The following is a 13,664-nucleotide window of genomic DNA, read 5'->3' on the forward strand; positions in this document are numbered from 1 at the left end:
TTCTAACATTTTTTGGCAAAAATATTTATGTGAAAAATACTTTCAGGGAAAGTACTTAATAGCCCCTTTGGTCTCTTTTCTATATTTAAAATTCTTATTGCCTACAAAGTATGTAAATAGAACTAACTTTCTTTATTAAATTTATGAATACAAGGGTATCTTGGTACGGCTCAAATTTAGAGAAAGACACAGAGCACATTTATATGTATGTGCTTGTGTTTGAATATGTACATTGCTGATGACTGGGTCGTGATCTGGTACCTCTGAGATGAGCATAAAGAAAAGTAGTGATTTAGACTGTGTTGGAATTTTCATGAATGCAGAAAAAAATTTTTCACTTAATCTTATAGTTTCTTGTGAACTACAAATATGTTGATTTAATATGTATTTATTAAATAACTGGATTTATGGTGGTGAACAAACCCTCTATCAAATTCTTATAGTCCTACCACCTTTATTTGATTTTCATCATTCTGTTGCATAGTAGCAGGCCATGACTAGTTCTCCTGATTTCTAGTAACAAGCTCATTCATTCATTTATTCATTTATTTAGAAATATTTATGTTTTAGATTCTTTGCCAGGAATGTCCTAAGGTTATTATTGATCATAATTAAATATTTTCCTTCTGGGAATTTAAAATCAAAGTGGGCAGGGAGAAGTAATTCATTCATTATTAAATGATGTGATAAATGCCAAACAGTGATGTTTGGATATTCAAGAGAAAAGAGTACTTTTCCCTAACATGTTGGTATTCAGGAAAGGCTCATGGGCATTGCAGTTGGCATAGTAGTGTGCTGAGGGATAAACAGTATTTTTAGTGGAAGATATGGGGCAGAGCAAGACTGTGGTATGATGTATTCCAGGAAGAGGAAATATTTCATTAACATTTTTAGAACACAAAAAAGTTCACTGAGGTAAGAGGGTAGAGAAGGACTTGGAAAGGCAGATAGGTGAACAGTTAGTGGGAGGAGTTTGAATTTTTTGAATGAACATTACAGGTATATATTTGTGAATAATATAGAGGTGATAGGGCTTGCTTGTTTTGGAAACAAAGATTGAATAACATCAGATTATTTAATATAAAAGTAGAAGAAGAATCATGTATGTAAAATGTGTGTTGAATTTAGTGTAATGTAGCTAAATCTCAGAAGAAATATAATGTTCTGCAGGTGAAGTTCCTGGACTCTACACTCTCGAAGAATTAGAGCCCTTGCTCTTGCCTCTTAAAGATCAGGCTTCACAGGATGGATTTTTTGGACCAGTCTTCAACTACTTCACGTATAGTAAGTGCCATAGAGTTCATTAATACAACTGTGCCTCATGTGAAATTAATGCCATTTAGTCTACCTTATTTTCTCATTAGATTGCAAAGGTATCTTAAATTTTGGGCCCATTTGGTAATTTCTATTTTTTTCTTTTTTATAGAACTTTTAGAAAATAGCAGGTAAGTAGACTAAAAGCTAACCTATAATAAAAACATGTTAAGTAAAATTTTAGCAAAAGGTAAGGATGAAAGTATAGTAATGTCTTTTGGGATATTTACTTTGCTGCTTTTGTTTCCAAGTGGTAAACTTAGTACCTATCTTAGAGAATTAGTGAATTATTCAGATTGTGCCACATTCTGTTAATGAGATAACTTTTGGCCAGCACCTCGGGGTGGGAGCCGGTTGCCAGGGAAACCAACCAATGAGTCCTTTCTCTTTCCCAGGAAGCCACATCAGAAGGCGAGTGATCATGCTAAGCCCCCATTGTTGAGTCCTGGTGTGGGGGAAGGGTGGCCTTCCCCTTCCCTGCCGTAGACTCACATAGTACAGAATATACATTCACTCCATCAGCCTGGGGCTCCTCACTGCTTTCAGCTTTCTGCTCCATGTCACCTCTTCATATATGTATATATATATTTACTTTTAGATTTATGGAAAAGTTGCAAAGATGGTTGGGGGAGTTCCTATGTAGCCTTCACCCAGCTTCCCCTCATGTTAGCATCCTACTGTAACAGCTGCGGTACATTTGTTCAGCAGAGAAATTAACGTTGGTTCAGTGCTATTAGCTTCCCTTGTGGCTCAGCTGGTAAAGAATCCGCCTGGAATGTGGGAGACCTGGGTTCCATCCCTGGGTTGGGAAGATCTCCTGGAGAAGGGAAAGGCTACCCACTCCAGTTTTCTAGCCTGGTGAACTCCATGGACTGTATAGTCCATGGTGTTGCAAAGGGTCGGACATGACCGAGTGACTTTGACTTCACTTCACTTCACATTCTGTAGTTTCTTTGAAACTAAAGAAACATTATAGAAGCAGTTTTGTGTACACAGTGGATATTTAAAATTGATAAGCAAAATAAGGCAATAGTGACACCACCCAGGCACACCTATTACAATGATCATCTTTATTTTTCTACAAGAACATTTATTATTGATGAAACAAAGAATGTTGTTAAAGAGCTACCCTCCCGTCTCTCTCCTTTAAGTTTAGAGGGAATTTCTACCACACCTCTAAGAAACAGATCATCTCAATGCTATTTTAAAACTATTTCAGACCATAGAAAATAAGGGGAGTTTCTAAATTCCTTTTGATGAAGAGAAAATGATACTGACATTGAAACAAGGAAAAATATTTCTCCTAAAAGAAAACCAGAGATCAGTTTTGTTTCTGAATATTGAAACAAAAATCCTAAAAAGAAAAAAATTACTTAATAGAATCCAGTGTGACATTTGAAAAGTAACAGCACTATCATATCTTTTGGGGATATTTTATCCCAGCTTGCACAGACATAGCGCATACGTGTGCATTGCAGGCATGCCCATCCGTTCAGTCGTGTGCGCCTCTTTGTGACCCTTTGGACTGTAGCCCGCCGCGCATCTCTGTCCTTGGGGTTCTTCAGGTGAGAACACTGGATTGGGTTGCTGTTTCCTCTTCTAGGGTATCTTCTCAACCTAGGGTCAAACGTGCATCTCTTGTCTCCTGCATTGCAGGCAGATTTTTCACTTATTCTGTTTCGTAGCTTGCTCTTTTGTTAAACAGCTTCTGCCATCCAATTTCAGAAAATTTGAATTTCATAAAAGCAGGCCATATATGGGTTTCTTCAAATACTGTTATTGTAATATTCCATGACTATATTTATTTTGTTTTTGTAGGAGTGCAACAAAACTTGCATATTGTTTTGATAATGGATTCCACAAATTTAAACTTCATAATAAACTGTGAGAGCAATCCTGCTTTGCATAAGAAGTGCCAGGTGTTGTGGATGGAGGCTTGGTCAGATAGCAGTATGAAGAAAGTAAGTTTAATGTTTAAATATGGAAATAAAAAATAAGCACATATTCTTTTTAAAGTTACTAATTGTCACAACTTCCCTTTGGTGTTTATTATAATTCTACCTTAATTGTGGCACTGAGCATCTCTCAAATATTTGAAAATAACTTTCTTTTCTTCATACTCTTGAAATTGACAGTTTTGTTGACTACAGAATTTTAGGTGTAAGATTATGTTCTTAATTAAGGACCACAGACATGTTTATTATATTTTAAAAATTTTATGCATTTCGTTACTTAGTCTGTTATAGACTAGCTTATGATTAAAATATCACAGCAATAATTTTAACAGTTGTTTCAATTAAAATTTAGGTGCCTTTTAAAAAAATCTGTCATTGTTATGATATGTGTTTGGAGGGGTATGAGTTTAAAGTGTGAACTTAAAAACAATCTCAACTGGAAGCCTTTTACATTGCTTCATTTGAATAAATAATAATTTTTAATATTATCTCTGAATGATGCTCATATTTCCAATCATTGATTTATTTTTGTATAGTAGCTGCTGCTGCTGCATAGTAGAAGTGTAAACTATTGCCTGTCATGATTCAGAGAAAGGAGCATAATTTGAGATAATAGACAACATTTTACAGTTGAGATGACCCTTTTGATAGGTTTCAGTGAGTCGATAGAGGAAAGTTATTCCAGTCTGAAGAGGCTACATGAACAGAGGTATTCATTAAGAAGCAGTAATTATCGGATGCTTAATATGTGTCACCCTTCTCTATACTGGGGATGTAGCAGAGAAAAGAGAGACACAAGTCCCTGCCCTCGTGGAGTTTACATTCTTTTGGGGGATATTTGGAGGGAAAGCTTTCTACAGGAAGAATCTGAGATGAGAGTACGCCTGGTGACTTGCAGACCAGTTCATTTGTTACAGTGATCAAGGCGGAGAGTAGTTGCAGATGAGGTTGGGGGATTAAGAGAACGGTTAGGGTGGGGCTTTGGATGCCCTTATAAGGATTTCAGCTTTTCTTCCTTGGAGAAGGACATGGCAACCCACTCCATTACTCTTGCCTGGAAAATCCCATGGACGGAGGATCCTGGTAGGCTGCAGTCCATGGGTCGCTGAAGAGTTGGTCACGACTGAGCGACTTCACTTTCACTTTCAAGGTACTCCTTGGAGGCTGTTCTGGTGTTTTATGGGATTACACTGGCTTCTGTTTGAAAGTAGACTGTAGAAGATCAGGAGGAAGCAGTTATAAAGCTATTGTGGTAACCTTGGTGAGAAACAGGGATGACTTGCTCTCAGGATATAGTGGTAGAGGTGGTGAGAACTGGTAGATACTGGTCTGTTTTGCAGTACAAATGGTAGGGTTTGCTGACAGATTGTAGTAAGTTATTAGGGGAAGTGAGGAGTTGAGGATACCCGAAAGTCTGTTGGCTTGAGCTCGTGGAAAGACTGGAATATCTGTCAGTTGAGGGGAGACTATGAGAGGAACATTTTGAGAAGAGAAGATGAAGATTTCACTTTTAGATATATTAAATATGAGGTGTGTCGGACATCCGAGTTGGAAGATTGAGAAGTTCAGGGAAAAGGTCAGGCATACAGGCAAATTGTGGAAATTATCAGAGTTTAAGTGGCTTTTAAAGCTTTGAGAACAAATACTTCTAAAGGAGTGAGTATTAGCAGAAAGGGAAGAGATCCAAAGGCTGACCCCTGGGGCACTTTCAGCATTAAGAGGCTGAGATGAACAGGAACCAGCAAAGGATACTGAGAAGTAACTGCTAGGAAAATAGGAAAACAGGAGTTGTGAATACAAGTGAAGCTTAGAAGCTAAGTGAAAACAGCATTTCGAAGGAGCAAGGAAGGATGAACTGTGTCCATGAGGCCTGGAAACTGATCATTGGGTTTAGCAACTTGTGTCCATTAGTGACTTTAATGAAGCAATTTCAGTTAGTAATGGAAAAAAATACTGTATTGAAATGTGTTTCAGAAAGAATGAGAAGAGTGGAGAGTGAATAGGGTCACCTCTTTTGAAGACTTTTGTTATAAAGTGGAAGATAAAAATGGATCAGTGACTGCAGGAAGTGGGAATAAAATAATTAAAAAAAATTTTAAGATGGGACAAACGGGAGCATGCTCATATGCCATTGGGAATGCAAGAGAGGAAACAAAACGTACGTTATATGAAAGGGGGGGGATTGCTGGAGCAGTGTCCATGGGTCTAGATAGCATATGGGTCTGTTACACAGATGAAAGCATTATGGACAGGCCTTTGCCTGGGCTTCCCTGTGGCTTAGCTGGTAAAGAATCTGCCTGCAATGCAGGAGACCTGGGATCAATCCCTGGATTGGGAAGATCCCCTGGAGAAAGGAGGCTACCCACTCCGGTATTCTGGCCTGGAGAATTCCATGGACTGTATAGTCCATGGGGTCGCAAAGAATGGGACACAGTGGAGCGACTCTCACTTCACTTTGCTTGGAGAACGAAAGCGCCATCTGTAGCAACAGGAAAGGAAGCAGAGTACAGGGCTCTCGGTCCAAGCAGGTGGGCAGGAGTAGCATTGGGAAATTTTAGACACTTCTGGTTGTTTCTTTTTCTGAGTGAAATTGAAACTAAGATTAATCACTTGAGAGAAAAGTTGAGGGAAGAGATTTTGGAATCTTGAAGAGATGTAAGAGGATGTGCAGAATAGTGTTTTGGAAGAGGGAAGGAGTGAAAGGCTTAGGAGAATGGAGTATGATAGCAACAGCTGGATAGCATTATAGGTTCTCACAAGGCTAGTGATTGTAAAGTTCCGTTGAGGCCAGTCAGTGTAGCTGTGTGCTTCTTCTCCAGTCACGTGTGCACTCAGCGTTACAGACCTGAAATAGTGGTGACTTGCATTTAAGCAGGATTGGGGCTTTGCTTTGCTAGTTGAGTATGTGCCAAAAAATGCTCAAACTACTGCACAATTGTACTCCTCTCACATGCTAGCAAAGTAATGCTCAAAATTCTCCAAGTGAGGCTTCAACAGTACATGAACTGAGAACTTCCAGATGTTCAAGCTGGATTTACAAAAGGCAGAGGAAACAGAGATGAAATTGCCAACATCTGTTGGATTATAGAGAAAGCAAAAGAATTCTAGAAAAAACATCTACTTCTTTTTTATTGATTATGCCAAAGGCTTTGACTGTGTAGATCACAACAAACTGTGGAAAATTCTTCAAGAGATGGGAATACCAGACCACCTTACCTGCCTCCTGAGAAATCTGTATGTAGGTCAAAAAGCAACAGTTAGAAGCGGACATTGAACAGCAGACTGGTTCCAAATGGGAAAGGAGTACGTCAAGGCTGTATATTGTCACCCTGCTTATTTAACTTATATGCAGAGTACATCATGCAGAATGTCGCTGGATGAAGCACAAGCTAGAATCAAGATTGCCAGGAAATATCAATAACCTCAGATATGCAGATGACACCCCCCTTATGGCAAAAACTGAAGAAGAACTAAAGAGCCTCTTAATGAAAGTGAAAGAGGAGAGTGAAAAAGTTGACTTAAAGCTCAGTATTCAGAAAACTAAGATCATGGCTTCCAGTCTTATTACTTCATGGCAAATACTTAGGGAAACAGTGGAAACAGTAAAAGTCTTAATTTTCTTGAGCTCCAAAATCACTGCAGGTAGTGACTGTAGCCACGAAATTAAAAGACACTTGCTCCTTGGAAGAAAAGCTGTGACCAACCTAGACAGCATATTAAAAAGCAGAGACACGACTTTGCCAACAAAGGTCCGGCTAGTCAAAGCTGTGGTTTTTCCAGTAGTCATGTATGGATGTGAGAGTTGGATTATAAAGAAAGCTGAGTGCTGATAAATTGATGTGTTTGAACTGTGTGGTGTTGGAGAAGACTCTTGAAAGTCCCTTGGACTGAAAGGAAATCCAACCATTCCATCCTTAAGGAAATCAGTCATGAATATTCATTGGAAAGACTGATGGTAAAGCTGAAGTTCCAATACTTTGGCCACCTGATGCAAAGAACTGACTCATTTGAAAGGACCCTGATTCTGAGAAAGATTGAAGGCGGGAGGAGAAGGGGACGACAGAGGATGAGATGGTTGGATGGCATCACCGACTCAATGGACATGAGTTTGAGTAAATTCCGGGAGTTGGTGATGGACAGGGAAGCCTGGCATGCTTCATTCCATGGGGTCTCAAAGAGTCGGACACGACCGAGCGACTGAACTGACGGGAAGGCCAAGGAAGCTGAGGAATTATGGTAGGAAGATGGTGAATGACAGTATAAAGGTTATTGATTGAATAAACTGTAAGTCTTGGTGAAATCTGAGGATTATTTTCATTGCAAAAGGAATGAGTTGGTAAGACAGGAGTGTAGTGATAGAAGAGGAGGGGGTGTTTGCAAGTGAGATCGTGAAATGATTGCAGTTATTGTTAATGACAAGGTATTAGGATGTGAGCATTTGATGTGGTGGGGGAGAGTGGCTTGGGAAAAGGTGATAGATAACAGAAAGAGAAGAATGCAAGGAATTGAGAGGTCACAGTATTAGCAGGAATGAATAGTGTTAATATACTGATTCGACTCGCTTTAGAAAGTGCTGTTTTTATCTCCTGGGAGGTAGAGTAGAAGTGAAGTGAAATGTGGTTGAAACCAGGCAGGAAAACTTTCCTAATGTGGGATATTATTTAGGGATAGATTCTTTCCCACCCCTTCCAGCTTTATTGAGGTATAATTGACACATAAAAATTGTATGTATCTAAGGTGTACATTGTGTTGTTTTCTTATATTTTATGTTATGAAATGATTACCACAATCAAGCTAACTAATGTAAGGGATAGAATATTTTAAAGAAAGTGATTTTCAAAGAAATGTCCATTGATTTAAAAGTGTATATTTAAAACTTTCTCTCAGTTGCTTCAGTTGTTTTTCAGAAATCAGTGAAAGTATTTCAGAAAAAAAAAATTCTTGAGCTCAAGAATCATGGCACTTTTAAACTCTCTACTAGTTAAGGGATTTTCTGTCTTAACGTTTTATTCAGCCTGAGAAGAAAAAGATGATTTTTTGACCTAATGACCTGGATTACTTGTACTTGTTCGGAATGTGAACTGTATAAGGTGAAATAAGTTGGAGGTTTTGGCTTAATTTTAAAATTTTAGAGTTCTACTGATTTTTTTTCCCCCCAGAAATAGGGTTTACAAATTTTTTTTTATATAGTTTAATATCTGTTAATGACTTAATTTTCTTATTTGTGATAGTGGCTAAAACCTTGCTATGCCTAGATAATAGGTAGTTTTCAGAATTATCAATTATCTTGATGTCAATTATGTTATCAATTATGAAATTATTTTCATTTATTTTTAGTTATTTCTTATTTAAGAAGGCTAAGAATCCTTCCTGTTCCTTTATGTCATGAAGGCATTTTATTAGTTTGATACCATATAAAACATTTGATTTTGTTACTTTGTGATTTTTAAATGATTATTTAATGATTATTCAGTCAACATAGTGATTTTATTCATTTCATGAAGTCTAATCATTTTTCAAGTGAGATGTTGAAGCTTTTCCTGTGTGCTGCTAATTTCCAATCAATTAATGGTTGATATGTGTCAAAATATCAACTAGGAAATGTCTTCTAAAGACTGATGTACTGTTTTTTTCTTATTCTGTAAGGAATCCTAGAAGAAAAGTCCAATTGATACTTTTTATGTGTTGTGTTAATTATTTTTTTTATCTCTGATATTGGATATACTTAAACTTTTTTCATACTGAATTGAGGTTTAAAGAGATACTCTTCCTGTTTTAGATACCTGAAATGTTACTCAGTGAAATGGGTGGTGAAGAAAATTATAGTGACAAAAAAAGAAAAGAAGAAAAGAAAAAGAAATCAGGTAGTATTTTGATGAAATAATTGCCGTTTTGTAATGCTGTAAGGTAAGCAGGGTTGGTAATGAAGAACCTTCCATATCATGCTACAGAAGGAATTTGGATTCTGACTTGTTAGTGATCTGGAATAATTGACAGGTTTTTGTTAGAGATGCAATCAGAGTCTTGATTTAGAAAGAGAAGTCTCTGCATCCACCTGTTTTTTTTTCAGATATCAGAAACAGATTGGTATTCGGAGAAACATGGTTACTATAGACCAGTATAGAAGGCTGTTGCCTCCTAATCTAAGAGGAAGGAATGGACTTGGGCTGTATTAGGAGGTAACCTAAAGAGGATTTGGTTATCTAGTGGCTGTTGTATGTGAGGATGAAGAAGGATGCAAGAATATTTCTTCATGTTCTGCTTGGAAAAAATTACTGGAAGTTGATTTTGTTCACTGGGGTAGAGAATACAGAGGGGAATAGGTTGAGACAATGAGAGAGAGAGAAAATGTGTTTGGTTACATATGTATCAGCTTCCTAGGTTGCTCAAGTAATAAAAGTCCACCTGCCAGTGCAGGTGATGTGGGTTTGATCCCTGGGTCAGGAAGATTCCCTGGAGAGAAAATGGCAACCCACTCCAATATTCTTACCTGGAAAATTCCATGGACAGGAACCCACCGGCCTCCTCTGTCCATGGGTTTGTAGAGTTAGACATGTCTGAGTGACTGAGCACGGGAGTGTATATTGAATCTAACGAGAGCTTATTCTTAATTTTCTGGCTTTTGAAACCCTGTTTGTTCCCATGTAAATACGAGTGGATAGGTGTTATTTGGTTTGGTATCTCTTTTCCAGTTTAGTAAGCTTACTTTTAGACTACATGTTACCTAGTCCCAATTAATTGATATGAGAAACTGTAGATTTATCTTTCTTGCAGTAATAAAACTTGTCAGGAGCAATACAGGGAAAGAGATAAATACAGTTGAAGTATAGAGACCACTGAAATTAAATAATGCAAATTAATAAGAAAAATGGAAGCTATGAATGGATACATAGGAATACCTGTTCACCTTTAAGCAAATATATTATCTCATAATTTCATTGAGTAGAAAAAGATATAGTTAAGTTTATTTTCTCTAATTCTTAATGGACCATACTTACATTGTCATTTTTTTCTCTTTCTAGTTGATCCTGATTTTCTAAAATCATTTTTACTAATCCATGAGTCTTGTAAAGCATATGGTGCTACACCAAGCCGATATATGACCTTTTTACGTGTGTATTCTGCCATTAGTAGCAGCAAGAAGGAGGAATTATTAAAAAGACAAAGTCATCTGCAGGTACCTTATTGGTGATCTAAAATTATTTTATCTATATGTAGGGGACAAGGATTATATAAATCACAGTGCCGTAAATAAATATTGTACTGTATTAAATGTCCTGGAAAACTGTCTCACCTATCTATATTGCCCACTAGATTATAGTAATGGTTTTGTATTTTTTTGGTTGAATAATTATTTCTTTTCTTCACTGCATATGTTATTTGTATGCTTTTGATAGCTTATGGTACTGGTTTTATATGTCTTTTTCACATGAACTTATTTTAGAAATCAGAAATGCCTATTATTAATTAAAACATAATATATTATGTTTTATAATAAACTTTATAATTATATTTTATAAGCATATTAAAATTATATTTTATTATATAATTTCATTGTTTTGCATATTTTATTGTACTATTTATGTCACTTGACTTTGTACATTTTGAACTCTTTTTTGTATTTCTGTAATGGTAGAGTTTAAACTTAAGTGTGCTATTAGAATGCTAGCCTCAGATTCTGTCAGAGAGCATTCCCTCTCCAGAGTTCTTGCTTCTCTTTGTAAGGGTAGGAAGCCAGGAACATTAATTGACAGAGTCATCTTTATCCTTTTTTCTACTGATTTACTTTCATTTATATTAAGCCACTAACTGCACATGCTTTGAAGGGATAATTTCCTGATTTAGTTCTCTATTGTATTTGAGGTAAGTATATTTACTGAGTTATAGCTTTATTGGGTCAATGTGTTGTGTACATTAGATAAAATGCAAATGTAAAGAACCAGCATGATGCTTGTCCTCTATACTGGGTGCTCAATAAGTACAATAAATACTGTTTACATTCCCTTTTTTTTGCCATTGCTATCTTTCTAAATCTTCTGATTCATTTTGTGACAAAAATGCAATTGTATTGAAGAACAGAGAGAACATTTTTCATGTTCATTCCTTGGATTATCAATGGACAGTGGAATGGAATGTTATAATGGCCAGACCAGGGTCACCCCCCTGCCTCCCAAAGAATAGCCGACGCATTCGGAGTGATTGCTAACCAGCACCCTGTGTACGGCAGTCTCTTATAAAATATGGATAATGGAGAAACAAAACCAAGGCATGCCCAGTATAAGAAGAGTGGTCCTGAGGTCCTTTTGTTCAATTAATGAGACTGAAACATTAGAAAGGTTTACTGAGGATTGTTTTTTCTGTTTTCTTTCCTGTCTAATGCACTTGAGTAAAATCCTACTGGTTAAGCTATCTAATGTATGTTAATGTATTCAGCTTTACTGTGATGCTTTAAGATCTGTTTTTCTATAAAGCCTTTGTGGAGTCTTTTTCTACATCTTAATGGGTAAGCAGTTGACTGAATCGTTATAATTAGCAATAAGAAAAAACACAAGTTCAATTGCAGATGTGGTATTTGTATACATTTGTATTTTTTTGATTCATTATTGTAGACTTTGTTTATCCTATGTATATAAAATTCCTTTTCTTTTAATATTGTAAGTCTCTTCTATTAATATAGGCTGGTGTCTCTAAACTAAACGAAGCTAAAGCACTTGTGGCTGAATTGAACAGAACAGCTGGAGAACAAAGTGTATTACTTAAAACTAAGCAAGATGAAGCAGATGCTGCTCTTCAAGAGATCACAGTATCAATGCAGGTAATATTTAGAGTAAGCACAGATATGCAAGCAATAGGAAGGTCATTTATACCTGATTATTGTTTGGTGTGAAAAATAACTTTTTTACTTAAGTGCATTTAAAAAAATATTGCTTGTCTATATTGAGTAGACTGATAGTGTAGTGTACTTGAACTTTTGGAGAGAGTGTATTGTTTTCCCATATTGTTTAAAATTATAACTATATTCTCCTCAGTTGTTCATGCACTAATTTAGCTAAATCCTATAAATACAAAAGTATAAACATTTTGATTGGTATAGATTTGTCTGTAACTGCTTTTGTTTACCCTCTGTTAGTTAATACTTTCTTTTATTTTTCTTTATATTATTTCCTTCAGGCTTTAAGCTTGTTTTTGATATTCTTAGGATTTATAAAATGTCTTTATTCATTCTATTTATACTTGCATGATATTTTTAATATTTTGATTGTATCTTCTTTTTACATTGCCTTTATTTTGGTTGAACTGTCTCAAGGGAGATTTCTCTACATTCTTTATTGCCAGGGTATTCTTTTTTTTTAAATTAATTTTTTTATTGAAGGGTAGTTGCTTTATAGAATTTTGCTATTTTCTGTGAAACTTCAACATGAATCAACCATAGGTATACATATCTCCCCTCCCTTTTGAACCTCCCTCCCAACTCCCTCCTGGTTGATACAGAGCCCCTGTTTGAGTTTCCTGAGCCAGACAGCAAATTCCCGTGGGCTATGTATTTTACATATGATAATGTACGTTTCCATGTTACTCTTTCCATACATCTCACCCTCTCCTCCCCTCTCCCCATGTCCACAAGTCTATTCTTTATGTCTGCTTCTCCATTGCTACCCAGTAAGTAAATTCTGCAGTACCATTTTTCTAGATTCTGTATATATGTGTTAGAATATGATAGTCATTCTTTTTCTGACCCACTTCACTCTGTATAATAGGTTCTAGGTTCATTCACCTCATTAGAACTGACTAAAACTCATTCCTTTTTATGGCTGAATATTCCACTGTGTATATGTACCAAAACTTCTTTATGCATTATCTTTTGAAGGGGATCTAGGTTGCTTCCATGTTCTAGCTATTGTAAATAGTGCTGCAATGAACAATGGGATACATATGTCTTTTTCAATTTGGTTTCCTCAGGGTGTATGCCTCAGAGTAGGATTGCTGGGTCATGGTGGTTTTATTCCTGATTTTTTAAGGAATCTCCATACCATCTTCCATAGTGGCTGTATCAATTTGCATTCCCACCAACAATGCAAGAGAGTTCCCTTTTCTCCACACCGTCTCCAGCATTTATTGTTTGTAGACTTTTTGATGATAGCCATTCTGACTGGTGTGAGGTGATATCTCATTGTAACTTTGATTTGCATTTCTCTAATAATAAGCCATGTTGAACATCTTTCCATTTGTTTGTTAGCCATCTGCATGTCTTCTTTGGAGAAATATGTTTAGGTCTTTTTCCCACTTTTTGATTGGGTTGTTTGTTTTTCTGGTATTGAGTTGTATGAGCTGCTTGTATATTTTGGAAATTAATCTTTTGTCAGTTGTTTCATTTGCTATTATTTTCTCTCAGCC

At 36.4% G+C, this 13,664-nt stretch overlaps 1 protein-coding gene across 3 annotated transcripts in view; it reads left to right on the forward strand.

Moving 5' to 3' along the window:
• DYNC2H1 (dynein cytoplasmic 2 heavy chain 1) overlaps nucleotides 1–13,664 on the forward strand; it is a 385,810-nt gene that overhangs the window by 126,775 nt on the left and 245,371 nt on the right. For all 3 annotated transcript variants that reach the window (XM_070473685.1, XM_070473686.1, XM_020900373.2), the window contains exons 51-55: nucleotides 1,171–1,284; nucleotides 3,133–3,275; nucleotides 9,049–9,133; nucleotides 10,292–10,446; nucleotides 11,947–12,084. In XM_070473685.1, the coding sequence (XP_070329786.1) occupies nucleotides 1,171–1,284; nucleotides 3,133–3,275; nucleotides 9,049–9,133; nucleotides 10,292–10,446; nucleotides 11,947–12,084 (635 nt within the window). The remainder of the gene's footprint in view (nucleotides 1–1,170; nucleotides 1,285–3,132; nucleotides 3,276–9,048; nucleotides 9,134–10,291; nucleotides 10,447–11,946; nucleotides 12,085–13,664) is intronic.

This window comes from Odocoileus virginianus, chromosome 10 (assembly GCF_023699985.2).
Source record: "Odocoileus virginianus isolate 20LAN1187 ecotype Illinois chromosome 10, Ovbor_1.2, whole genome shotgun sequence".
Classification (NCBI taxonomy): domain Eukaryota; kingdom Metazoa; phylum Chordata; class Mammalia; order Artiodactyla; family Cervidae; genus Odocoileus; species Odocoileus virginianus.